This window comes from Callospermophilus lateralis, chromosome 5 (assembly GCF_048772815.1).
Source record: "Callospermophilus lateralis isolate mCalLat2 chromosome 5, mCalLat2.hap1, whole genome shotgun sequence".
In the NCBI taxonomy this organism is placed as follows: domain Eukaryota; kingdom Metazoa; phylum Chordata; class Mammalia; order Rodentia; family Sciuridae; genus Callospermophilus; species Callospermophilus lateralis.
Genome location: NC_135309.1, coordinates 28,066,661 through 28,092,824, shown reverse-complemented (window position 1 = coordinate 28,092,824; position 26,164 = coordinate 28,066,661). Strand labels below are relative to the sequence as shown.

The 26,164-nt window shown below is 44.2% G+C and overlaps 1 protein-coding gene across 3 annotated transcripts in view; it reads left to right on the top strand.

Annotated features, from left to right (window-relative positions):
* The window catches only part of Cyfip2 (cytoplasmic FMR1 interacting protein 2), a 120,984-nt gene that overhangs the window by 9,575 nt on the left and 85,245 nt on the right, over positions 1-26,164 (top strand). For 2 of the 3 annotated variants that reach the window (XM_076856393.2, XM_076856394.2), the window contains exons 2-8: positions 11,407-11,546; positions 13,090-13,179; positions 18,272-18,349; positions 19,877-19,978; positions 22,281-22,462; positions 23,998-24,094; positions 25,715-25,843. In XM_076856393.2, coding sequence (XP_076712508.1) covers positions 11,430-11,546; positions 13,090-13,179; positions 18,272-18,349; positions 19,877-19,978; positions 22,281-22,462; positions 23,998-24,094; positions 25,715-25,843 — 795 coding nt within the window. In that variant the 5' untranslated portion in view covers positions 11,407-11,429. Of the gene's footprint in view, positions 1-11,168; positions 11,294-11,406; positions 11,547-13,089; positions 13,180-18,271; positions 18,350-19,876; positions 19,979-22,280; positions 22,463-23,997; positions 24,095-25,714; positions 25,844-26,164 lie in introns of those variants that run through there. The other variant, XM_076856395.2, reaches the window with a different exon arrangement.

Below are 26,164 nucleotides of genomic sequence, written 5' to 3'. Positions count from 1 at the left end.
ATATGTCTTGTGCTTATTTGTTAAATGTGTTCCTGTGGTATATGGTATATTTGTTTTGATGCTCTTGTAGATAGACTTGATTTCCTAATTTCATTTTCAGATTATTTATTGCTCAGTATATAAAGATATAATTGATCTTATGTACTAATATAGTATCCCACAACCTTGTTGAACATTTTTGTTTAGTCTAATGGATTTTTAGAAAATTAAAAAAAAATTTTACATATACAAGATCATGTTTATCTGTGAATAATAACATGCACAGCTTCCTTCCTACTGGATGCCTTCTGTTTAATTTCTTTCTCTGATTTGCTAGCTAGGACCTTGAATAAAATGTTGAATAGAGATGAGGAGAGCAGGCTTTGTCTTATTCCTGATCTTAAGGGAAAGGATATATATATATATATATATATATATATATATATTTTTTTTTTTTTTTGTAACTGCTCTTTTTCTGGTTAAGGAAGTTCCCTCTATTACTAGTTTGTTTTTAATTACTACTTCTGTTTGGAGGAGAGGAGGACTGGGTATTGAATCCAGAGGCGCTTTTCCACTGAGTTACAGTTCCAATCCTTTTTTAAAAAAAATTTTAATTAAAAAAAAATTAGTTGTAGATGGACACAATACCGTTATTTTATTTATTTATGGGGTGCTGAAGATCAAACCCAGAGCTCCATGCATGTGAGGCAAGCAAGCACTCTACCACTGAGCCACAACCCCAGCCCTTGTTTTTTGTTTTATGACAGGGTCTTACTAAATTGTTGGCACTGGCCTCAAACTTGCAGTCCTCCGCCTCAATCTCCTGGGTAGCTTGGATTATAGGTATATGCCACAAAGACACCTGGCTATTACTAGTTTTTGACTGGTTTTCTCAAGAAGGGGTTATGAGGTTTTTTTTTCCCCTTCCTGTAGAACCAATCTTTATTGAATTGCAAATAATGTTCCATATAGAAACCGGGTGTGAATTAGATACATGTTTGTCCTTGGGAAGTTAAACATCATGGCAGAAGCAAAATTATGGTAAATCACTTAATAAAGTATTGTAGATGGTATGAAGGAAGGAGCCCACGGTGTCTGATCATAACCAAAGGAGACAGAGTACACAACAGAACTTCAGATAGGGCTTGGGAACATTAGAGTGGTTCTCAAAGAAGTCATTGTTTGCCAGGCATTGGGTGCAAACCTGTGATCCCAGCTACTCAAGAGACTGAGGCAGGGGGATTATAAATTTTAAGGCTAGCTTGGGCAACTTAGCAAGACCCTGTATCAAAATTAACTTTAATAAAAGAGCTGGAGATGTAGCTTAGCAATAGAGTGCCCCTAGGCTCAATCCCCAGTACTGCTTAAAACAAGAAGAAGAAGAAGAAGGAGGAGGAGGAGGGGGAGGAGGAGGAGGAGAAAAGTAGTTCTTTCCTTGGATCTTTTCCATTTCCATGGATCATTCTGGCAATACATGGAGCATACGTGCAGCATTACATTGGTGGTAAGCCTCCAGGCATCCGAGCTGTGTGGAGTTCTTGCTCCTGCTCTCATGGCCAGACTCCTACACCTGCCTCCTTGCTCTCCAGCCTGCATAGCTCTCACTGTCCTTGCTCCACTGTTAGGCTTACTGCTCTCAGCATCTGGGCAGCTGTTAGCCTGTGCCTTTATTTTAAAGATTGGTACAGGTAGCCCTAAAAATGGCTCCAAGAGGCCACTGTGGTTTTTAAAGCTACGAGGTTTGATCACTGGATAAGTGAATTGTTCCTATTAAAACTTTCATGCTCAATCTGTTCAGAATAAACTGCATGGTCCATTCTGGTATACTCCGGAACTTTTTTTTTTAATATGCTGTCATTTAATTTTTTTTTAGTTTAATATTTGTTTCCTTTTTCCCTTTTTTTAAATTTTTTTATTTGTTCCCTTAGTTGTACATAACAGTAGAATGCATTTTGACATACCATGCATAAATGGAGTATAACTTCTTATTCTTCTGGTTGTACATGATGTAGAATCATGCATGTTGTATAGTCATATATACATAGGGTGTACATAGGATAGTAGTGTCCTCAGTTTAATAATTTTGTTATGATTTTACATAGTATCTGGGTTCATTTTGATATAATCATGCACACAAGGAATTTGACCTCAATTCTCATTCCCCTCCTTTTTCTTCCCCTCCTCCTTCTCTCCATCCTCTACGGATCTTCTTTCACTACTTTATGTATTTATTTTTATTTATTTTTTTAAGAGAGAGAGAGGAGAGAGAGAGAGAATTTTTTAATATTTATTTTTTAGTTTTCGGCAGACACAACATCTTTGTTTGTATGTGGTGCTGAGGATTGAACCCGGGCCGCACGCATGCCAGGCGAGCGCGCTACCGCTTGAGCCACATCCCCAGCCCAATTTATGTATTTATTTTTAATTGTTACTTCCTACATATACAAAAAGGGAATATTCCCTCTTGGACGTTTATATGTGACATAAAATGATTCCATTAGACTCATTCCGTATTTCTTTCCCTTTTCTTTCTTCCCATCCTTTCATTCTTCTGCTTCACTGATATATCCAGGGAATTGGGCAAAAATCATATTTTTATGATATCCAGTCTCCTCCCCTGCTGCCTTCTTTCCTTGTCTTGCTCCAACTTCCACATATGAGAGAAAACGTATGACCCTTGATTTTCTGAATCTTATTTATTTTGTTTAGCAGGGCTTTCTTCATCTCCATCCATTTCCTGGAAAATGCCATTATTTCATTCTTCTTTATGGCTAGAGAAAACCTCATTGTGTGTATATACCACATTTTCTTGATCCATTCATATATTGATGGGCATCTGGGTAGACTCCATAACTTGGCTATTGTGAATTGTGCTATTATAAACATTGATGTGGCTGTATCACTGGAGTGTGCTGATTTTAGTTCTTTTGGATAAGTAGCAAGGAGTAGGATAGCTGGGTCATATGGTAATTCTATTCCTAGTTTTTTGAGGAATTTCCACACTGCTTTCTGAGACGGTGCCCTAATTTGTGGTCCCACCAGCAATGTCTGAGTGTGCCTTTCCCTCCATATTCTTGTCAGCATTTAATATTATTTGTATTTTTGATAATTGCCATTCTGACTGGAATTTGCATAAGAAGAGCACAGATTATTTTGTCCCTACTTGGTTTCTGTGAGGAAGCTGGCTCTGGTATGTGAATGAGTCCCAACTGAACACTGTGACCTGCCAAGCCACATCCTGTCACGATAAACTTCTGTTCCCATGTGGTCCCCAAAACACCCAGCTGATACCCACCATGGAAGAGTGGGCTGTGATCCAAATTCCTTCTTTGGGATTTCTCCTTGCTCAGTTAAATGCTGTTCTCCATTTAAAAAAAAAAAAAAAGTGGAGGACAACCTAAGCCTCCTTTTTACGTATAAATTTACATAGTTTCTTTGCATATGTAATTGTATATGCATGTGGATACATACATGTCTATACATGTGTATGGTATGTATGTGTGTAGCCTCTAACTAGAGAGCCAAAGAGACAGAAAAAGTAGAATTTATCCTCTTCATGTATCTTCATGGATCCCAAAGATGACAGGTGCCTAATCTTTCTAGCTTGGCAGAGTCTTGTTCTTCTTGAAGAAGGAAAAGGCAGCCAAACTGGGGGGGGGGGGAGAAAGTGTGGTTGGCATTTTTCTAAAAGGTACAAAACCAAGTGTGGTCTGGAAAGAAAAGCATAGAATTAGAAGTCAAGACATCCCATTTTGACTCTACCTCTGCTACTAGCTGGCTGTGTGACCTTGAGTGAAACTATTCGCTTCTCAGTAATGGAATCCTCCAGAGAAAAACAGCAGAACTAACCAATGCCTTTGAAAATTTGCAGAACAGCTGAGATAGAGGAAATCAGTGTGAACAATCTATAAATTTGAGATCTTAGTGCAATAGTAACAATGTCTTCCTTTAGAGTTGTCATTGCAATGTCTAACTCCTCCACTCTGTTGAAAACAAGCCATGAATTAACTAACAAAAATTATGGGCAGCCTGGGTACTGGGCTGAGCTCCCACAGTAGGCCCCAGCAGACCTGACCCGATCTGACCAAAATGGAGTAACTCATGCTCAATGCCACATAATCAAACTGAAACTTGCAGGAAGAAGATAGATCTCAAAACCAGGTCAGTTTTTCCTGAGAACAGTGCACCTGAGTCAGGATAATAAGAAAGTCCTTTCTGTTTTAACTCTTACAAAAAGTAACCTGATCTTAACCAATCAGGTTTTCTGTTGTTCTGTTTTCTTGTTCCAGCCTTACAAAACCCACTGTTCTGCTCTTGTGCAGTGGGGAGCTCTCATTCTATTTTGGAGACTAAAGGCTGTTCTGATTCCTGAATCGTGGATCAAAGCCAATTAGATCTATAACTAAATTTGCTGTACTTTTGTCCTTTGGCCTCACATTTCTGCATGCTTATTCTGGTACGGACTACTGTGTTAAGTAGTCCACATGCTATACAGATACATAATCCTCAGAATATACCACTGAGAACAGGCATTATTATAAATGATCACCCTTCTATAGATAAGGAAACAGGAACTCAGAGAGGTTAAATAATATGCTTATCCTATTTTCTTTTTAGAAAGTGAAAAAAGGGAAATGGCGATGCCAATCAATCTACTGCAGAGTAGCAGGGGTTCGGTTGTAGGTGTCAGAATCAGCTTTGACCAAGCCTGATTTTCCTCCCACCCATCCTGTGTATGGGACTCAGTTCTCGTCCTCTGGAGGGTCAGTTGTCAACCTGGGAAAGCCCTAAAGCTACCCTCTCAGAAGCAAGTTGCCTGTGAACCCAGTGTTATTATTTTCCCTTGATGAAGCCAGGCTTCTGACTTGAAGCTGTTCAACTTAAATCTGCCACGAAAACCCCACACAGAGGTTGCAGCTGTGTTTGGTAAATGATGTTCCCAGAGCACTGTTAATTTTAAAATATTTCATTAATATCTCTCCCCAAATGACAAAATGGCCACGTGTTGGTAGACTGAACATAAAGCACTCTTCTCATTTGGAAGATTGTGTAACAGACCAATCACTCTGGCCAGAAAAGAAGTACTTGTATCATGTGTAGCCCTGTTCAAATTTCTAAAAGGTTTGTGCTTTCTGATTGAAGTGGATTTGGCAGTGACTTCCAACTCTGGAGCTAAAAATGTCTGATTTCCTGCTCCCTGAGGCAGTGAATGATCTACAAACACAAATTCATTAGAGAAGCTGTATTTGCAAGGAGAAAAAAGAAAGATTGTGTTATGTAAACAAGGACTCTTAATTTATTGACTAGTAGGTTGTTCACTTATTGATTCTCCTCATGGGAAGTGCAGGGGTCTTATTATGTTAAAAGGAAAAAACACAGGGTTCGTCAGTTAAGTGGGAATTTTAAAATTTGAGAATCACAAAAGAAACCCAGAATATAGGAAAATGGAAGAGGGAAAGATCAGGACAGTGGGATTCAGGGTCAGGGAGGAAGAAAAAAGAGGATTTAGATAACAACTGGGAGCTTATGCACTGAGCTGAGGATTTTTATGGAAAGTTTCAAACATAAAATGAGAGAAGAATATAATACCTATGAATGCAACACACAACGTCAAGTTATTAGCTCATGGCTGATTTTTTTTTCATCTATTATTCTCCTCCTCTTAGTAATATTTTGGGGGCAAACCCTTGTATCCTATTGTTTTCATCAGCTTCTTCACCACTGCGGCCAAAAGACCTGACAAGAACAATTTTAGAGGAGGAAAAAGTCATTTGGGGCTCAAGTTTCAGAGGTCTCAGTTCACAGCTCTGGGTCAAAGGTGAGGCAGAACATGGAAGGGCATTCAGAGGGAAGCAGCCCAGATCATCACACCAGGAAGCAGAGAGCTCTACTCACCAGGGAGAAAATATAAACCCCAAAGGCACGCCCACAGTGACCCACCTCCTCCAGCCACACCCTACCTGCCTGTAGTTACCACCCAGTTAATCCCTATCAGGGGATTATTGTACTGATTCGGTGAAGGCTCTCATAACCCCGTCATTTCACTCCTAACCTGTCTTGCATTGTCTCACAAATGCACCCCTCTTATCTAAACCTTAACATTCGTACATTAGCAGACACATCTAGAAGTTTAAAAATCTTTTAAAACACAATCTTGATGTTATTATCACATCTAAAAAACACTCTTCCCTTAATATTATAAAATATGCAACCGGTATTCATTTTTCTAAGTTCCTCATAAATAATTTTTATTTTCATGGTGGTTTTTCTGAGATAGAATCCAATAAGGATCCAAAGGTACACTGTAGTAGTGTGTTATGGTCTATACAGCAACAGACTGTCACAGGCAGCATTGCACTGGTTACGCCCCTAGGGTGTGACATCACATGTTGGTCTGCCCTCCTGAGAACTGGGGTCAGACACCTGATGAGATTCAGATGTTTCCTATTGGGTCCAGCAGTCTTCCTAGGTGATGGCGTGTTTGTCCATCAGGAGGCACCTAATATTAATTGTCTTTCATTCGGTGATTTTGACAGCTGTTGTGGTCCAGCACCTAGATCCTTTTGTTCCTTAGGGGTTGGAAAATAGAGGTATTCTGTCAACTTTTCCAAGAGAGAGAAGAAAATGAATACTTCTATACAGAGAAACATCTCTTTCTTCTTCCATTTGATCATCTAGGGATTTAATTTGTCCAGGAAAAGTAGGTCAGCTGTTGGCTTCTTGTTATTTACTGATTTTCAACACAGTAGTTCATTCACAGTCATCCTGCAACAGCAACCAAGTAACAAAAACCAGGTCTTACTTGTTTTTGAGATCTCAGGGATTTGAACACATTTGTTCTCATGCCAGGGCATTGCAGGTACACTGATGGATGCTCACCTGGTGCCATCCTTTTGGCCAGTGGAAGCTGCTTCAGGTTGGCTTCCAGGTCTCTGATACAACCCATAACTCCAATAATCTCAGATAGATAGTTTCCTTACTTCCTGGTATGACAAAATGTTCTAACCCTTAGACATTTTTCAGTGGGGGTGGTGCAAGACTTGGATTCAAGGAGTATTGATTCCTTTAAGTAGGAAATGATGTCTACAGGCCAAGATCTGGACACTTAGGGTGCTCATGGCTCATGGGATGGTCATTGTTTCCTAGGTCTTTCCAGTGAAGAAATGAAAATAATAAAAAAGATTAAAACAGTCGGATGCTAGGCATAGTGTCTGACAGAGTAAGGGCTGAAGAAATGTAAATAATAATTATCTGACTCAATGAAACACAGAGATACACACAGAGATATGCGTACACATCTAATCATATACACATGTGCATACACATACATCATTGGTGGGAAATATCTAAAGTGGAAAATGCATTCAATCCACCTAACCTGCTGGACATCACCCCTGAGCAACAGAGCTCACTGTGGAATATTGGTTGTTCACTTGCATGTCTACGTATTTGGCCAAATAGCAGCTCACTGCTGCTGCTTGGTATTGCAAGAGTGTTGTGCCACATATCACTAGTCCAGGAGAGGATCAAAATTCCTGAAGAGTTTCAGCTGAATGCATGTTGCCTTCCCAATGCTGCAAAGTCAAGCTGTTAAGTTAAGCCACCGTAAAGTGGCCAATCTGTGTCAGACTTTCACTTACTCAGTTCAGTCTCACATATGTATCTGTTCTGCCATGTCAGGAATACCAGTTCTCGGCGACACCAGAAATGACTAGAACGTTTCCTAATGGCTCCTTTCATCAACCCCACACTGCCTCCAAACACTCTCATCACAATATACACCAGTACATTACTAAAAACAGCATGAGATTGCTTATTTTTGCATCATTTTTTGTTCTTCTTAGGGCGTGTCTCACTGGGGAAATCTACCCTCAAATTATAAAATTGCTTGGACTAGTTCCTTTCTTTGTGGTTATGCCAACAAGTAACACACACATGTGTTCATTGGTTTCATTTTACTTTGTTCTTGGTGTTGCATTTCAAATTCAAACTTTATACTGATGTAAAATATGTTCATGGTTTCAAAGTCAAATCTATAAAACAAGGTACGTTCAAAGGATTCCAGCTTGTTTCCCTGCCTCCTTGAGTCTATTTTCTCTTTTTTCCACCTTCGCTATAGGTAACCAGTTTTTTTTTTTTAAACATAGCTTATCTTTGCATTGTTTTTTTAAAATATAAAGTGTGTGTGTATGTGTGTGTACGCACGCGTGTGTGCATCCTCCCCTCTCTTAGATAAATGAGAGTGTGCTCTTCCTGACCCTTCGTGGAGATGACCCCATGGCTGCACATAGAGAGGTTCCTCACTGCTCACGGCTGTCTGGTGTTCCACTGTGGAGGACATCGTGGTTCACTGAGACAGTTCCCTATGGATGGATAGTCAGTGTCCAGTTCTTTTTCCTGTTATATATGGTGTTTTCACAAATGACCTTGTACACATGTGTCTTTTTGTGCTTTTGTCAACATGGCCCTGGGCTAGATTCTTAGAAGTAGGATGGCTGGTCAAAAGGTAACAGGCCACGGGAGTTAGGCTGCTTTACATTCCTACCAACAATGTCTGAGGGAGTTATTCTCCACAGCCTTGCTATGGCAAGGAGGGTCAACGTTTTTGATTTTTGTGAGTCTTGTCAGTGAGAAGTGGTGTCTCTGTGTGATTTTAATCTGGATTTCTTTTTACTGAAAAGGTAGTAGGATACTTTCTAAAAATAGTCTTCCTGGTCATAGAGGTAGGGCCCAGGCATGTTTTTATTGAGAAGCTGTATGTATGATTCTTTGACACAACAAGGCCAAGAATCACTAATGGAGAGTGTTTGCAAACACCTCTCATGGACTTGGATGTGAGCTAAATCTCATTGTCACTCACTTGCACTTGACCTTGTGAAATTTCTTAAATTCTGAGCTTCTGTTTGCTCATCTGCAGAGCAAAAACAGAATAGTCATAGTATCTACTTTTATAGGATTGATGCAAGATTAAAACAGGACAGGCGCAGTGGCACAGACCTATAATCCCAGCAGCTCAGGAGGCTGAGGCAGGAGGATCATGAGTTCAAAGCCAGCCTCAGCAAAACCCATGTGTTAAGCAACTCAGTGAAACCCTTTCTCTACATAAAATACAAAATAGGGTTAGGGGCATGGCTCAGTGGTTGAGTGCCCCTGAGCTCAATCCCTGCTCTCCTCCTCCCCGACCTCTACCCCCACCCCACCCCCCAAAAAAAAAAGATCAAAATAATCGGATGCTAGGCATTGTGTCTGACACAGTAAGGGCTAAAGAAATGTAAATAATAATTCTCTGACTCAGTAAAGAGAACCATTGGGCTTTGGAGGCTGTAAATCATTGTATCCTACAAAATTACTATCACCTCCTTAAATGGACTTCATAGTAATGTGAGAAAGAAGAGGGTCTTTTTTGTGTGTGAGTTGGCAGTGGTGTTGCCATAGAACTGAAGGCCATACTTAGTATTCGGCGGGTAGGTAAGAGAAGAAGAAGAAGTGTAGGTGTGGAGAGGGCCTGAAACCACCCAGCAGGACAGGCCTTGTCAGAGGACAGAGGGGAAGTGCATCCTCATGGGACCTGGCCTAGCAGGTGCCATAGTACAAGCCGGGAGGTGTATTTGAGAACTCGGTGAAATGTGCATGGTCGTTAGCTGCTCAGCTTCTGCCCTCCTGAGCGTTGGCCTGAAGGGTATGAATTGAGAGAACAGCGTGACCTTGGGTACTCTGCAGCTCTCTCGGCCCTTCACAGCCCCTGGACCCAGTTCTCCTGTCCATGGGGCTTTTGTTCCCTGGTGTCTGACACCACCTTTCCTAGCAAGCAGGGCACAGTCACTGCCATTCTCGGGAGAAATTCTAGCCCTTAAGCCTGAGTCACGCCTCCCTGCAAGTAGGATGGGAGCCAAGGGTTCTGGCCTAGCACAGGGTGTGTTCTTCCTCGTGTGTGTTAAAGGGTTATATTTATTATTAATCTTTCTGTAAAATTCAGTTTAGTTATTTGTCTTCTGTTTGTTTCCTTTTGCTTCATTTATTTCTGCTTTTGTGGCAGTCATGCCCTTCTCATTTCTCTAGGTTGATTTTTTTTTTTTTTTTGGTTTCTTTTTGATTTTTGAGTGGGAAATTAAGTTTGCTGAGTTTCACTTTCTTATTTTATGCTAAGTGCCTTTAAGACATCTGTTAGTGCTCTCTTTCGGTTTGAAATACTTCATCATTTCTGTCTGAATTCCTCTGTAGCTCTGAATGACCTCTGTGTGCTTTACAAGGTGTCAAGGGTATGGATTCCTTTGCTATAATTTGCATCATTGATTTCTAATTTCCTTGCATGGTAATTGATGAATATATCTATCATTTTGAGAGGAAATTTGTGGAAACCTGATTTATATCCTAAATCATGCCTTATCAGTTTTTAATCAGTGTTTCATATATGTTTGAAAAAAAAAGCTGAGTATTCTATTTGCTGGGTACTAAAATCTTAACATAGCAATTAGCTTGAGTTGGTTGATTGCCCTGTTCAGATCTTTTTCAACTTTGCTGCCTGGCAAAATATCTATATAGCTCTACTCCCCTAGGATCCTAGACACAAAATTATCCATTTAGAGTTGATTGGTTTTCACAAAACATGCTCCTGTTATGGAGGACATGGAGGGTCTTCTGACTTTGTAAGCAGTGTTGATCTGAGTGTGGTGTCCCAGCTCAGTTAGCCTATAAAATCTAGGCTCGGATCTCCAGTGGATTATCTTGGCTCTTGCACTCATGGATATTTGTGTCATGCAATAATTTAAGAGTGGAACTGATCAATATCCTTCTGAAGAACAGAAAGTAGATAACTGGCTAGGCTAGAGGCCTTGTGAAGAAGGAATGCATTCTTTTGAAAATTTTTTTTTCTGCTGTATTTGACCTTTTTCTAGTTCTTAGATAGCCAAATGTGACTATATATAAATTTCATTATATTTATATATTTATATAGAAATGTATATTTTTAGTTTCATTCAATAGTTAGATTTATTAACATGTTTGAAGGTTCAGTTCATGAATATGATTTGTTTATATCTGCTAACCTGTATTAAACTTGTCCCAGTGTCCAGCACCAGTTGAAGGCCTGTGCCCTTGGTCACATGATCATGTGCGCATTGCACAAACCTCTCTGGGACTTATTTCTTCATCAGTTACATGGGCAAAATACAACCTTTCCATGTTGGTCAAAGAGGGTGGTGGTGAGGCTCAGTCAGATAATGGACACTTTGGAAACTGCAAAGAGATTTTGAAATGTGGAAGGCACAAGTTGGGGACATCATGTGAAGAAGTGGCAAGCGAAAGTGACCTCAATGTATCTTAATCCCCTTTATTCTCCAGAGGGAACTTGGACAGGGTAAGGATTGAAAGAAATGTTTGGAAACCCCTGAAATGAATTTTCCCATGTCCTTCCTTCCCCTCCCTCAGTGTAGAACACAGAAACTGCAGCCATGACCACCCACGTCACCCTGGAAGATGCCCTGTCCAACGTGGACCTGCTGGAAGAGCTGCCCCTCCCAGACCAGCAGCCATGCATCGAGCCCCCGCCCTCCTCCATCATGTACCAGGTAATGGAAGTGGTGGAGCATGCCGGGAGCTCAGGAGCTCTGAGTCCCCTAAGAGCCTTTGCCCTGAAGGGAGAGGGGCTGCATCTAGAAGGTTAAAGGTCAAGAGCTGATGCAGTCCCTCACGCACTTGGGGAGCCCGGTGTGAGGAACAGATGAGCTAACAAACGTACATCAGGACTGTTTCCGTCCCCCAGGGAGGGCTGGTGGATGTGCTCTGACCCCAGGTACCTTCCCAGCTGTTCTTGCTGCTGCACCAACCATGTTTTGCCAATTCTGATCTCATGAATTAAATATTGCCATTTAGAAAGCCCTAGAGCCGGCCTGGGTAGTTACTTTGCCTTCGTGTATGGGAAAAGAACGCTAGGACTCCACAGGGCTCAGGGAAGTAGGTCAGAGGCATTTGCTTTTGCCTTAGAGGAGATCTTGTGATAGTCTACCCTTGATTGCACAAATCCACCATCCCATGGGGCTGGTAGGGAGGGCACCCTTTGCAGCTGGAGACAGCCCTGCAGTATAGTCCCTGGGCCCCGCTTGCTAGGCCAGAGGCCTTGTGAAGAAGGAATGCATTCATTTGAAATTTTTTCGCTGTATTTGACCTTTTGCTAGCTCTTAGATAGCTAAGTGTGACTAAATATAAATATATATTTTTAGTTCCATTCAATCGTTAGATTTATTAACATGTTTGAAGGTTCAGTTCATGAATATGATTTATTTATATCTTTTAACCTGTATTAAACTTTATGGTTTTTATTTACAGGAAAGTATAACAAAATTTCCCTGTAACTATGCCCCCTCTTCATTATACACATGGACCTTTTTACCAAATATGTAAATTTGGTACATATGTTAATATGTACATCTTGTAAATATATACTTGGTGAAATATGTATATTTGGTATATAATAATATGTATATGTTTTTAAAATATGATTTTTTCTTTTTATCAAAAGGAAATAACACTATTTATAGTATTCTATGACCTGGCTTTTTCTTAAAATTTATTATGGGTATTTTTTCTATCACAATATAATGTGGTTGAACCATATATGTTCTAGCACCTCATGGTCCTTCTAAGTCATTGCATGTACAGTGTATGCTATTATTTATTTAGCCATTTGCTATTGATGAGCATTTGAGTGGTTTGCAGGTTGCTTTTTTTTTTAAATCACAAAAATGCTGCAGTGGTTGTCCTCATTCATATGGATTTGCACCTTCAGGTGAGAATTTCTGAATGGCTGGATCAAAGCGATGTATACTGAACTTTTAGCAGCATTTTGGGCTAGTGTAGTTTTGGCATTTACTTCTGAGTCTCTGATGAGTGACTGACCATCCATGGGAAGCAAATGGGCCCTGTCCTCAGCCTGTCACTGCTGGTGTGATTATGCAGGCAAGTGTTTGGGGGAGGGGCAAGATTCCAGGTGAGATGGCAGTAGGTTTCCACAGAGACCCCATAGAGTTTGTTGACAGTAATTTGCTTCCTGAACACCAGCTACCTTGGACCCATTTCCCAACAACTAAATGTGCCTAACCTTTAATTCCACAGGCCAACTTTGACACGAACTTCGAGGACAGGAATGCATTTGTTACGGGCATTGCAAGGTACATTGAGCAGGCAACGGTCCATTCCAGCATGGTAAGTCTCCAGAACCACGTGTGCAGACGTGCTCCATGCTGAAGCAGGAGGGGCTGTGGGCGGCTTCTCACACCGGGACATGTCCTCGGCTACCCCCACTTCAGACCCCAGCTATGCAAGCCATTGCGTAGTCCTGCCCCACCTCCTCCCAGAAGCTCAGCACACTGCTCCCCTTTAGCTTCAGGCTTTGCAAATCCCACTCACTGTAGCCCCTCCTAATCTCCACAGCTCACTTCCCTGAGCTTCTGTAGCTCTTTGGGTTAACATGTGGTTAGATTCTGCCTTGTCTTACATTTCATTGATTACTGAGTATGTGGAACTTTGTCTCTCTGCAAAGCAAAATATTCTTCATAAAAGAGACATGGTGACTTTGGCTTTGGAGTAACATGGTTATTGACTCAAGGAAGCCAATGGCATAAATCACCCTACAAGCAGAGCTAGCTATTATTTTCTTTCTTAGGTTCTGACTCTAAAAAGGAGGGGTCATTCCCTTCTCTCTTGGGCTTTACTTGATTTTTCTTCTCAGGCAGCACTGGACTTGGAAGAATTCCAGAGACCTTATCCTTGGGCTCTATTGTGGCCTGATGGATCTTTGTCACTATGTTAGTTGTATTCTCTAACCTTGACTTAGCAAACCTACTCGTTTGTTCTGTAAGTATTTTGCATCTGTACCTGCAGAGGACAGGGTCAGTGCTGGGGAGGTGCCCAGGGACAAACAGGCCAGTCCTAGTTCTCAGGGAGTCAAGTCAATACTGAAGCTTGCCATTCACCGAGCACTTTCTCTGTGCAGATATTTTAAGTTCATTGTCTCATTTAATCCTCAATGAACCCTGTGAGGTAGTTCTGTTATAATACCCGTTTTATGCTAGGCGCAGTGGCATGTACCTGTAATCCCAGTGATAAGAGACTGAGGCAGGAGAATTGCAAGTTCAAGGCCAGTCTCGGCACCTTAGCAAGACCCTGTCTCAACACAAAAAATAAAGGACTGAGGATGTAGCTCAGTGGTAAAGTGCCCCTGGCTTCACCCCACCCAGTACCTAAAAATGAAAACAAACAAACAAATAAATAAATAATAAAGTACCCACTTTACAGCTGGGGAAAACTGGAACCCACAGTTGACAAATGAAGGACCTAAACTTTGCTGTCTGTCAACAAAAATCTGGGCTCTGGACTACTACTTTTTGTGGACAAATGAAAATTCACAAAGGGTAAATGTCATGGTTAAAGTTAAAGTTCGGTGTTTGAAGGGACTTTGAGAGGATTAGAGAAAATTTGATGGAGGAAGTGACTTTCAAGCAGGACCCTATAGGAGGATAATGACACCTTTAAGCTGTCTGTAAGGCATTCCTACCACAATGCATTGGAGTCCTCAAAATCGCCCTGGGACTTGCAGAGGGATCAATATACCCATTTGAGGGATGAGAAAACAGAGGCCTGGAGAAGTTAATAAGCATGTTACTCGTGGTCCTATAATCAGGAAGTCATGGTATTGGATCTGAAATCTGGGACTGAGTCTCTGTATTTTACTCCACTGTCTCACATGGAATTTTACCAGTCCGGGAGGAGTAGGCTTACCCTGCTGGGGAACCAGTATGAACAAAGGCATAGAATTTCCAATGGTTACTCATGTGTGATCTGTGAGGTCCACATGAGCAAATTATGGTATTGATGGAAATTCAGATGGGGGTCAGCTGGTGCCAGGTACATCAGTTGGCAAGGGCTGCCTTAACGAAATGCAACAGACTGGCTGGCTCAAAGAGCGGGTATTTATTTTCTCACAGTCCTGGAGGCTGGAAGTCCATGATCAAGGTGTGGGCAGGACTGGTTTTTCCTGGGGCCACTCTGGTTTACCTGTGACTGCTTCTGTCTGTTTCCTCACATAGTCTTTCCTGTGCACACACAGCATGTCTCTTTGGGAATCCAAATTCCCTCTTCTTATAAGGACGCCAGTCAAATTGGATTAGGGCCCACAGAAATGACCTCATTTGAATTTAACCACCCCATCTCCAAGTAGAGTAATTCTCAGGTACTAAGTTTAGGGCTTCAACAGACGAATTGTGTGGAGGGAGAGAGATGCATACAATTCAGCCTGTAGCACCAGGCTTTCATTCATCAGTAAAAATCCAAAGGCAGTGGAAGGTTTTTGTCCACAGGAGAGAGTTGAGCAGAATTGTTTCACCTGTTATGTGTGGAATGAGTTGAGAAAGAGTGACTGGAACAGGTAAATCATTGAAATCATTAAATTCCCAACCTTGGAGTTATTAAGGATGGTACTAGGATGATGGCATTGAGGGTGACTAGGGGGACATGCATGTGAGAGTCACCAGAGCTCAGCTCCACGTGGGCTAGCAATCTGCTGGGGTAGAGGGAACAGTAACCACACTGAGGTGTTCTGGAAATGTCAGATCAGGGACTCTGGTAGGGAATAAGGAGCAGGCTGGTTCAGAGGGTCACTGCATGAATCTTCTATTGCTGCTGTAACAAGCTATCATATTCTTAGTGCCTTAACACAACACAGATTTCTTTGCTGCCAAGTACGTTAGAGGTCCCACGTGGATCTTCCTGCATTTGATCCAGGTGCCCACAGGGCCACATTTGTTTCTCTAGGCTCTAGGGAGCTTTTTGTTGTCTTGTTTTTTCCAGCTTCAAGAAGCTTGACTTGTTTCTAAATAAGAAAATTATGACCCTTATGACAAGTTGAAAGATGGGTCCAAGGGAGGCAGGGCCAGAAGTCAAGTCCTAAGGCCCCACCCAGGACTCCTTTCTCCATATCATCTTGGCCTCTTTATTCAAGGCCAGTTGTGCAATAAATCCAGCTGAGAGTCAGCTAAACTGTCCACAGGGCAGAGTCCACGCCCATCTTCTCCACTACCCTGTTCAGCACAGAGCCCAGGACCCTTGAGTGCTCAGTAAAGCTTTCATTGAATGAAGGAGTTCACATTACACCTGCTATGGGCAGTTGTGTGCTAAAAATAGATGCACATTCTTTATATTACTGTCACTTCCCCTTTTTGACATGTGTTTGAAGCAGATGACTGTAGGACACCCACGGGTTGATCTTGGTTCTTTCTGATCTCAAGGACAACATGTTACTGATGCTAAAAGCTCTCTACATTAAGCATTGAAACTGTGACTTGTCAAAGACATTTGCTGTTGAAAATAGAGCTGTAATAAGTAATAAACTCCAGGTTAAATCTGATCTGATCCTCATGAGATATGGAATATGTAAGCTATGCAGATTTAAAATTAAATCAATAAAAGTACATTTTTTAATAAATACAGATATTCACAATGAGACATGGCTTTGTGTTACTCTTTATTGTATTTGGGGGCATATTTTTCATAACATAAAACCATTTAAAGTGTATAATTCAATGCTTTTTTTTTTAAAGCCTATTCACAATATTATACAACCACACCACCATCTAATTTCTGTTACCCAAAAGAATGCCCCAGACCTCTCAGCAGTCACTTCCACTTCCTCTCTCCCTGTGAACCCTGGCAACCTCCAATGCACTTTCTGTCTCTATGGATTTGCATATTCTCACATTTCATCTAAATGAGCTATACAATAAGTGGCTTTTTGTACCTGGCTTCTTTCACTTAGTGAAATGTTTTTCAAAGTTTGTGTTGTAGCCTGTGTAAGTACTTCATTACTTTTTATAGGTGAATAATATCCCATTGTAGGATAGACCACTTTTATTTGTCCATTCATCAGTTGGTTATTTCCATTTTTTTTTTTTGTTATTGTTGTTGTTTTGTTTTTTGTTGGTACTGAGGGTTTAACCACTGTGTTACTTCCCCAACACTTTTTATTTTTCTTTTGAGACAGGTTCTTGCTACATTGCTTAAGGTCTTGCTAAATTGCTGAGGCAGGCCTCAAACTTATGATCCTCCTACCTCAGCCTCCCGAGTAGCTGGGATTATAGGCATGTGCTATTGTGCCTGGCTTTATTTCTATTTTTGAGTTATTATGAATAGTGCTTCTGTGAACATTTATGTCACCCATAAATCCTCAATCCTCAAAAATTTCTGTGTGGAAACAATTTCAGTTCTCCTGGGTATATATCTAGCGGTGAAACTTCTGGGTCAAATGGTGACTCAATTGTTAATATTTTGTGGCACCGCTTTTAGGAATTTAGACTGTTTTCCTAACTTCCTTTACAGATCACCTAGAGAGAGACATAGTGTCGTTGAATTCTCACAGAATTCTGTCACATCAGCACCACCACCATCATCATTACTTTAACAGATGACTAAGTGGGGAGTTTTAGTGATTTATTGTGGACTAAAGGGCTGAGGGTGATGAAGCTGGATGTTAGCCCAGATGTTCATACCTTGAATTGAGGGCTCTTTCCACAGAGGCATAGTCCAGGGGATGAGTCATCTCTGTTTTTTAGGCTCATTTCAAAGTTGTTGCTTATTTCTATCGTGTGTATATTAATTATTCTCCTGCTTATAAAATAGTACTGTGGACTCTTATCAAAGTGTGAACTGACAGTACTGTTATGTTAGTTTAGTGTATTACGTATTATCTATTGTGTATTGTAGTACTATTACCTTACTCTAGTAGATATATAAAGTAACACAGTATTCTAATCCAGAGGGAGCTTGTAATTCAGAGCTTGGTACATATGCTACCAATTTTTTTTTTTGACATTCAGTATATATTTATAATCACTACTGTTTTGGTTTGTGACCTATTTACATACAGTTTTGCTTGCTCGTTTTCTTACAAACTATATCTGGGACACCTTTTTCTGTGGGAACTGCAGATCTGCCCTCGTTTCCAAGGTGGCCATCCATCTGTTTGAAAACTGTAGCCCTGTCATAGAGTCCTTGGGCTTCTGATGAGAATGATGTAGGTCAGTTTCTCTTACTCTTGTGCAAGTGAGTCCTCTGAGCATTTTGTTGAGATGTGGGTTTGTTATTCCACAGACAAGGGGGTGCCTGAGAGTCTGCCTTGCTAGTGCGCACCCTGCTGACGGTGCCGATGCTGCTGGTCCCCAGACCACCCCCGTGATAGTGAGGCTCTTGAGAAGCCAGCAGCTTGGATGTCATTTCTCACTGCCCCCTGGTTTTGCTCTTTCAGAATGAAATGCTGGAGGAGGGACATGAGTATGCTGTCATGCTGTACACCTGGCGCAGCTGTTCCCGGGCCATTCCCCAGGTGAGATGGCCCTTACTCCTTCTCACTCTACTCACAAACATTTGCTGAGCTTTTCCAGGTGGGAGGGGGTAAGTCAGGGCCTCTCATCCAAGGAAGCAGCCTGAAGTCACTGATGACCAGGGCCCATGCCCAGGGACTTAAAGGTTTGTGCAGTACACAGTATGCATAGTATCTTATTTCAAAAACTGTACATGCTAATTTTCTGACACCTAAACCATGGCAGAAGGATGTAAAGTAAAATATAAGACCTCCTGGCCCCATCAGCCAAACCCACCTTTCTCCATAGATCATCACTGGGAACACTTTGCTGCATATTCTTCTGTGTCGTCTCCCTGGCACGAATATTATTTTGTACATTTTTATCATTTATAACAGTGTTGTCTCTTTCTTATATTATTCTGCCTTTTGCTTTTAAAAAATTCTTCATTACTGACTTTTTTTATGTCAAAACATACACATATTTTTTTTAACCATCATTGTCATATAACTAATGAGTTCCATCATCACAAATCAACAAACCTCAGGTGTATAAAGTAAGCAATCTATTCCTCTCCTCCTAATCCTGGTCCTTGGGGAGAAATGCTATTTGCAGTTTTTCAGCCTTACTGATTTCATCTGCCTGTCTTTTATATGAACACAAAGAGTTTTGTTTTGCTTAACAAAAACAGGATCAAATCATCCTGTTGTTCACCTGCTAGCTTATGGTGACAGTGCTGTTATGGCAATTCATGTAGTTCTATCTCATCCCTTCTAAGAGTTCATCAGTGTATTGTGTGAACACATCATTGAATCCATTTGATCATCCATGGATGAGTATTTAGCACTTGCTACCTTTTTTAAAATTTTTTTTTAGTTGTAGATGAGGCATACCTGTATTTTACTTATTTATTTTATGTGGTGCTGAGGATCAAACCCAGTGCCTTACATGTGCTAGGCAAGCACCCTACCACTGAGTCACAACCCAGCCCTTGCTACCATTTTGAGAATTTCTGACCATCTGTGAAGAGTGTCCTTAAACCGCCTCTCCTCAATCTTCAGATTCAGTTGACCTGCTGGTGGTTTTGGCAAGCGTGTTGTAGAGTGTCTGCCACGTGATTCTGATGTGCACAATGCTTGAAAACCACTGGGAGGGGAAATGGGTTTTTAATGGCACGTCTGATGTTGGCCGACGTTGGCCTGGGGATGGCTAGGGGAGCAAGGGATAGAACATTGCTCTTTGCCTAGAATCTGACTGGGCCCCCCTGGGACAGGGCTGGGGAAAGGCCAAAGTGGGAAGCTCCTGTTCATAGCACAGAACACCAAAAAAGGGAGCGGGGTTCCTGTCTTGGGACCAGCTGGTTCCTTATGTGCAGCCAGTCTCTGGGGGGGGGGGGTGCCTCTGCCATCCCAGCTTCTTGCTTTTGGAATCAGTTACTTCCCAACAGAGGCCCTTGTGAGAGTAAAGGGTATCCTTATTAATAAGACCACAGGTGTGGACCAGGACTGTGTGGACGAACCAGGGTGCTGAGTCCCCTCCTCTGCCCACAGGTGAAGTGCAACGAGCAGCCCAACCGAGTGGAGATCTATGAGAAGACCGTGGAAGTGCTGGAACCGGAGGTCACCAAACTCATGAAGTTCATGTACTTCCAGGTGAGCTGGCCTGGTGGTTCTGCATCAGGAGACGTGAGAAGACCACCTGTCTTCCAGACACCAGGCTCTGCACCTTGGTGCCATGCTGTCTATTCATCTAGCAGCTATTTTTAGAAAGCTACCTACAAACCCCTGTGTGAGCAAAACAGACACATGTCCCTAGCCCCATGTAGGTTACATCTGATGAGTCAGTGAGTGTGTTCTGGGCACGGGGAGAGACTGACTATAAAAAGTGATTTTCAGGGCATAATTAGTGCGGCGAGCAAACTAATATTTAAAACCGTTCCCGGTTGTGGAGCATCTGCTGGTGCTCTTTAGGGACAGTCTCTTGGGACATGTGTGTGGACTGAGCTCTGGGCAGTGAGAGAGAGGCTGCCTGCAGTGCTCAGGAGCAAGAGCACTCCCTGGAGAAAGTACTATAAGGCCAAAGCCCTCAGGTCTGGTGTGTTTAAGAAATAGAAGGAAGACAGGGAGACAGGAACTCAGTGAAGATGGGGGAGCGGGAGAGGAAGGAGGAGACTGTGGGGAGGGCACTGTGGACCCTGAGATGTCATTCAAGGCCATGGGAGGCCACTGGAGGGTTTGGGTGACTTGATCTGATCTGAGCTTTTGTGACAACCTCTGGCTGCTGTATAGGGGTGGATGGCATGTTGGGGGGGACAGGAAGAGGTTGGGAGCAGGAGCAGAGGGACAGCAGGGAGGCCAGTTGGGAGGCCTGCGAGAGTGATGGTATCAAGAAGGAATGAGCCAGTGTAGTGGCACATGCCCATATTCCTTGTAGCTTGGAAGGCTGAGGTAGGAGGATCATGAGTTCAAAGCCAGCCTCAGTGACTTAGTGAGGCCCTAAGCAACTCAGTGAAACCCTGTCTCTAAATAAAATATTAAAAAGGGCTGGAGATGTGGCTCAGTGGTCGAGTGCCCCTGGGTTCAATCCCTGGTACCAAAAATAAAAGGAATGGAAGAGAGAGGGCCAGGGCTTCTCTGAGTGGGCAGGCTGGCTGGACAGGGGCCACAGGGAAGCACATGAGTAGAGGGAGCAGGGTGTCACAGTCACATCAAAAACAGCTGAGGAGGACAGGTTGGTAACTGGCGGCCAGGCTGGACTCCAGGGTGGGCATCATGACACACAGTGCGCCCTCTTCGTGGTTCCCCATGGAGCTGAGTGTCATGGACGGATTCCCTGCCAGTCCCCTGCACAGTGGCAATGCCTGCGGGGTCAGTGTAGCACAAGGAGGTGAGGATAAATGAGGTCCATTGGTAAAGAACAAGTAGAGCCCTGTTCCACAGCAGGTCCCACGGCCGCGGCTGCTATTAGCAGCACAGACCCGGCTTCCAGGAGCCGCAAGTCTCTTTGCGAAGGCAGACAGACCTGCAAGAGGAGAGCTGCCCAAAGACCCTGGAGTGCTAAGCTGAGGCCTCCTTAGAGGCATTCGCAGAAGGGAGGATCCATAGTAATTTAGAACCCGGCTGGCCAGCGCCACAGTCACTGGCCACGTGTGACTACTGATATTAATTAAAATTAAGTACGATCAAGAATGCAGCTCCTCAGTCACAGAGAGCATCTCAGGTGCTCCTGGCCACTCGTGGGGAGCAGCTGTTGATTGCACGGGGCTGATGGGGAAGGTTCTCATGGTGGTGGAAAGCTACTGGGTGTGGTCTTTGGGGAGAGGGTGGCTGACTGCAGGGTCCCAGGCTCACGGCTCACGTTGGAGCCGTCATTTCTTTCCCCACTTCTCCTCTCCTTTCCTTCCATTTCTTCTCCTCCTCCTCTTTTTTTTTTTTTTTTTTTTTTCCTGCTCACTGCCCCTGGAACACAGCAGCAGCCTCTTTTTCTCTTGTTGAACTGTTTTTTCTCTTTTTTGTTTTTTCCTGACACCAGCTTTACTGGGGTAGGCCTGGAATGGTACCTGGCACACAGTAGATGCTCAATAAAGAGTTATTGATCATCATGAGCCCCTTTCTCTGGATGGTTCTCACACACTCTTGGCCTCTTCCTCCTTATTGGCCAGTGCCTGACACTGTCCCAGGTGTTGGGGACACAAAATGAATAAGACATAATGATGCTTCTAAATGAAAGTGTGTTGGACGAATTCATTGGTTCGACTCACTCAGGGCCAGATCCAGGTTGCCTCTAAAATCAGATTTGGATTGAAATGCTTCTCTGAGAAAGTCCACCCGAAAGATCTGCCACTCTTTCAGTGGCCTGGGGAGAACCCAGGAGAGCCTTGACCAGAAAGCAGAGGGAGCCACTGCCCCCACCCCTGGGGCCGCCTCCCCCTTACGCCTGCCCCTCTGCCCCCAGCGCAAGGCCATCGAGCGATTCTGCAGCGAGGTGAAGCGTCTGTGCCACGCGGAGCGCAGGAAGGACTTTGTGTCCGAGGCCTACCTGCTGACCCTGGGCAAGTTCATCAACATGTTCGCTGTCTTGGACGAGCTGAAGAACATGAAGTGCAGTGTCAAGAACGACCACTCTGCCTACAAGAGGTCAGCACCCTCTCCCGCGGGGCCCTCTTCCCGGACAGCAGCTGGGTAGCTGGACATACTTCTTCCAAGTAGGCCCTATTACATCACCTAGTTTCTACCCCTTCTCAATAGCCATCAGTGGATTAATCCATGATGAGATCAGACCCCTCATGATTTGATCACTTCCCCAAAGGAGCCCCTCTGTGCATTGCTGCACTGGAGACCAAGCCTTCAACATGGGAGCCTTGGAGGGACATTCCAGATCAGGACTCTAGTACTTACATTAGTCATTTTTCTGCAAGACTCAGAAAGCCATCCAAACTGCTTATGCAGAAGACAGAAATGAGTTGGCTTATGGAACCCAGACATCCAGGGCATGCCGGCATCCAGTGCCTAGGTGGCGATGTTAGCCTGGGTCTCCCCACCTCTGCTGCCCTTCCCTCTCTAACAGCCTCCTGCTCAGGCTGGTTGTGCCTTATGGTGATCTCTGGCAGCAGCTTCCCACCAGCCAGACAGCAACCCCAACTTTCAGGGAAATGCTTTTGCACAGGTCTCAGGGAAGATGGATGTCCCTCAAGCCTGGATCATGTGCTGATCCCTCCATTAGTCACTGGTGAGGTGGGCTGCTCTGATCAGACACTGTTCACTCTTAGATTTGGGGGGGGTCCATGTCAGCTTAGAAGAAAGGACCACATCTAAAATTGTGTCGGGCGGGGGGAGGTTGTTTCTCTTTATAAATCAGGACACAGTCACCCAGGAGGAGATAAGAGCAGTTAAAAGCAAGAGACTCCCAACATGTTGCATGAGGTTCAGATGAACCCCAGAGTGTCTGGCCACCTCTGGTGGAAGGACTTTCCATGTCACTGTTGGGGAGGGAGGAGGGACTCTCCCCCCACAATGTCCTTGGGCTCAGAGAGCCTGGAGTGAGCAGACTGGTTCTCACAAGTTGATTCTTCTGTGTACACCATGAAACCCGGGGTGCCCAGCAGGCAGAGCCCATGTCTCAGCTGACCCAGAAATGTCAGATTCACAGAGATTCCATAGATAGCTCATGGCATAGCATCCTCCCCGACACTCTCGACAGTTAGAGCACACTGCTGCCCTCATGGCCACAACCGATGTCCTGCGTGTCCAGAGCGAGGCAGGGGTCCTCTGCTACCACAGATCCCTGTGTGCCCTACGCCCATCCTGCTTTCATCTTATAATCCTGTAACAGTAACAGACTTGTTTTCCGTGCAATTCTTTGCTGGAGAAACATCGAGGTTTTCCTTATAGGAAAACCTGAGCATCTCCAGGGCTCCCGGTGCGGCTCCGGGGCAGGTGCTTCTTTCACTCCCTCTGGCCCCTCCGCCTGCATCAGTGGAAGCTGGCTCCCCGTAAACTTTCCAAGGCTTCAGAGATTTTCAGTGCATCCCTGCCCTTGAATTTCAGATGCCCTGTCCTGACCTCGGGGGACAGTGTCACTCTGGGTAGGGTGGAAATAGGAGCCCACGGGACGTACCTCAGGCTCAGGGTGTGCAGATGCTCCTCTGTCTCACCTGCCATCTACCTTTCAGGGCGGCACAGTTCCTGAGGAAGATGGCGGACCCTCAGTCCATTCAGGAATCGCAGAACCTCTCTATGTTCCTGGCCAACCACAACAGGATCACCCAGGTGGGTCCTGCCTGGCATCTTGGGGAAACAGGGGCCTAGAGGCTGGGTGAACCTCAAGCCCAAGCAAATGAGCCTTGTCTACACCTTCTGTCTCCACCGCCCATCACAAGAGTGAAAAATCACTGCAGCCTTCAGCCTCCCTCCCAACCACAGATGGCCCTTCCACCCTCTCCAGGCCCTGTCCTCTGAAAGCCTTCAGCCAGGGTAGAGGATCAGAGAGCAGGACCACCACCCACTGCCACACCTTGGGCAAAGGCCAGGCCTCAAGTTCTCATGTATAAAATGGGTCTGTCACTTTGAATATATTATGAGGATTTATCTCACGGGACTATTGTGAGAAATAAATGAGATGCTGTACAAAAAGCCCTCGGCATGCTCTGTGGGTGGGCTTTGTGATCAAAAGACCTGACAGCAACTTAGAGGAGGAAAAGTTTATTTGGGGCTTACAGTTTTAGTACCTTAGTGCTGGTTGGCTGACTCCATGGCTCTGGGTGTGAGGGGAGGCGGAACATCAAGATGGAAGGATGAGGTGGAGGAAGGTTGCTCAGCTCTTGGCATCCAGGAAGCAGAGTGAGGAGTCAGGGACAAGCTACAGTCCAGGCCATATCCTACCTGCCTATCTTTACCACCCAGTAGTCCTTTCAGATTATTAGCCCATCAAAGGGATCAACCAATCATTTCACCTCTGAACACATGAGCTTTTTGCGGGGGTGTCTCATAGCCAAACCATGACCCATGCAAAGCCAGGAGAGGAGGAAGAGGTCCAGAGCTCTGGTCCCTGCTTTTCAGGGCATGACCACTCAGCTGTCACTCTCCCATTATACCCAGCACAGCCTGACTCGTCCCACCCTCTGTCAGGTCAGCCTCAACAGGTGCTGGCAAGAATGCTGGCAGGACTCAGGCCAGTGCTGAGGGGCCCTGCATCTCCCCAGGGGTTTTAGGCTCAGCTCCCTGGGCGGAGGCCCAGAGTTGGCAGGATCCTTCCTGCTCTGTTCACTGCCCAGTGTCTGAGGCCCCAGGAGACTGAGCCCCCTGCTGCCTGTACAGAGCTCCAGCAGTGCCCTTCTTGGGTGTCCCACAGGACTGTTTGCTCCTTTGGAGAGAGCGCAGGGATGGGAACCTCTCCTTCTCTGCAGGAGATGTTTCTGTACTTCTGTGTCCTGCCAGGAGGAGACACCTACTGGCCCAGGTGCCCCCAAACCCCACCCTGTGGGTCTTTCCCTGCCCTTGTCTGATGAAAACAGCACAGATAAGTCCATGCCTTCAGAGCCGAGCTGAAATTACTACAGGCCTGTTGTAAAACTGAGCTGCTTTGGCTCTGCCTAAGAGAGTGCTTCTTACTTGCAATTGCCAGGGATTGAGATGGAGGCTCCAAGGCAAGCAAGCTCCCTGCACAGGAGGCATGCAGGAGCTCTGGCTACCCAGCCACTTGGGTGGCATTCACAAGGGCATTCAGGCATCAGACTGCCTGGTGTGAAGGCTCCTCTCCCCCAGGGCCATTCATGACTCCTGGGCCATCAGTAGAGCCACGTGCTCAGTCACTGCTGCCCAAACTGTGTGGCAGGTGAGGATGCAGGAGCGGGTGTCTTGTGCTTGTCCTGAGGGCGGGTGCTGTTTCAGTGTCTCCACCAGCAACTGGAAGTGATCCCTGGCTACGAGGAGCTGCTGGCAGACATCGTGAACATCTGCGTGGATTACTACGAGAACAAGATGTACCTGACCCCCAGTGAGAAGCACATGCTGCTCAAGGTAAACCCCACCGCATACTGCAGACAGGGATTGCCCTCCCACCTCCTCCTTATCTAAAATCATTTTTAAAGAACAATATTTCTATTTCTTAAACAGTGATACAGATCTCACTGCACATGTGGTCTCTTCTTTTGCTTTAATATCTCCTATGCACCTTTAAGGTGTCATTAAGGACATTTCTGCAATATAATTTTTATGGTTGCCCACTATTCCATTCTATGGGGATGTTGTTGTTTAACATGTTCCCTGGGGTGGGATTTTTGTTTGCTAAACTGCATTAAAACCCTCATAGCACAGCTTTTTTTGTTGTTGGGTTTTTTT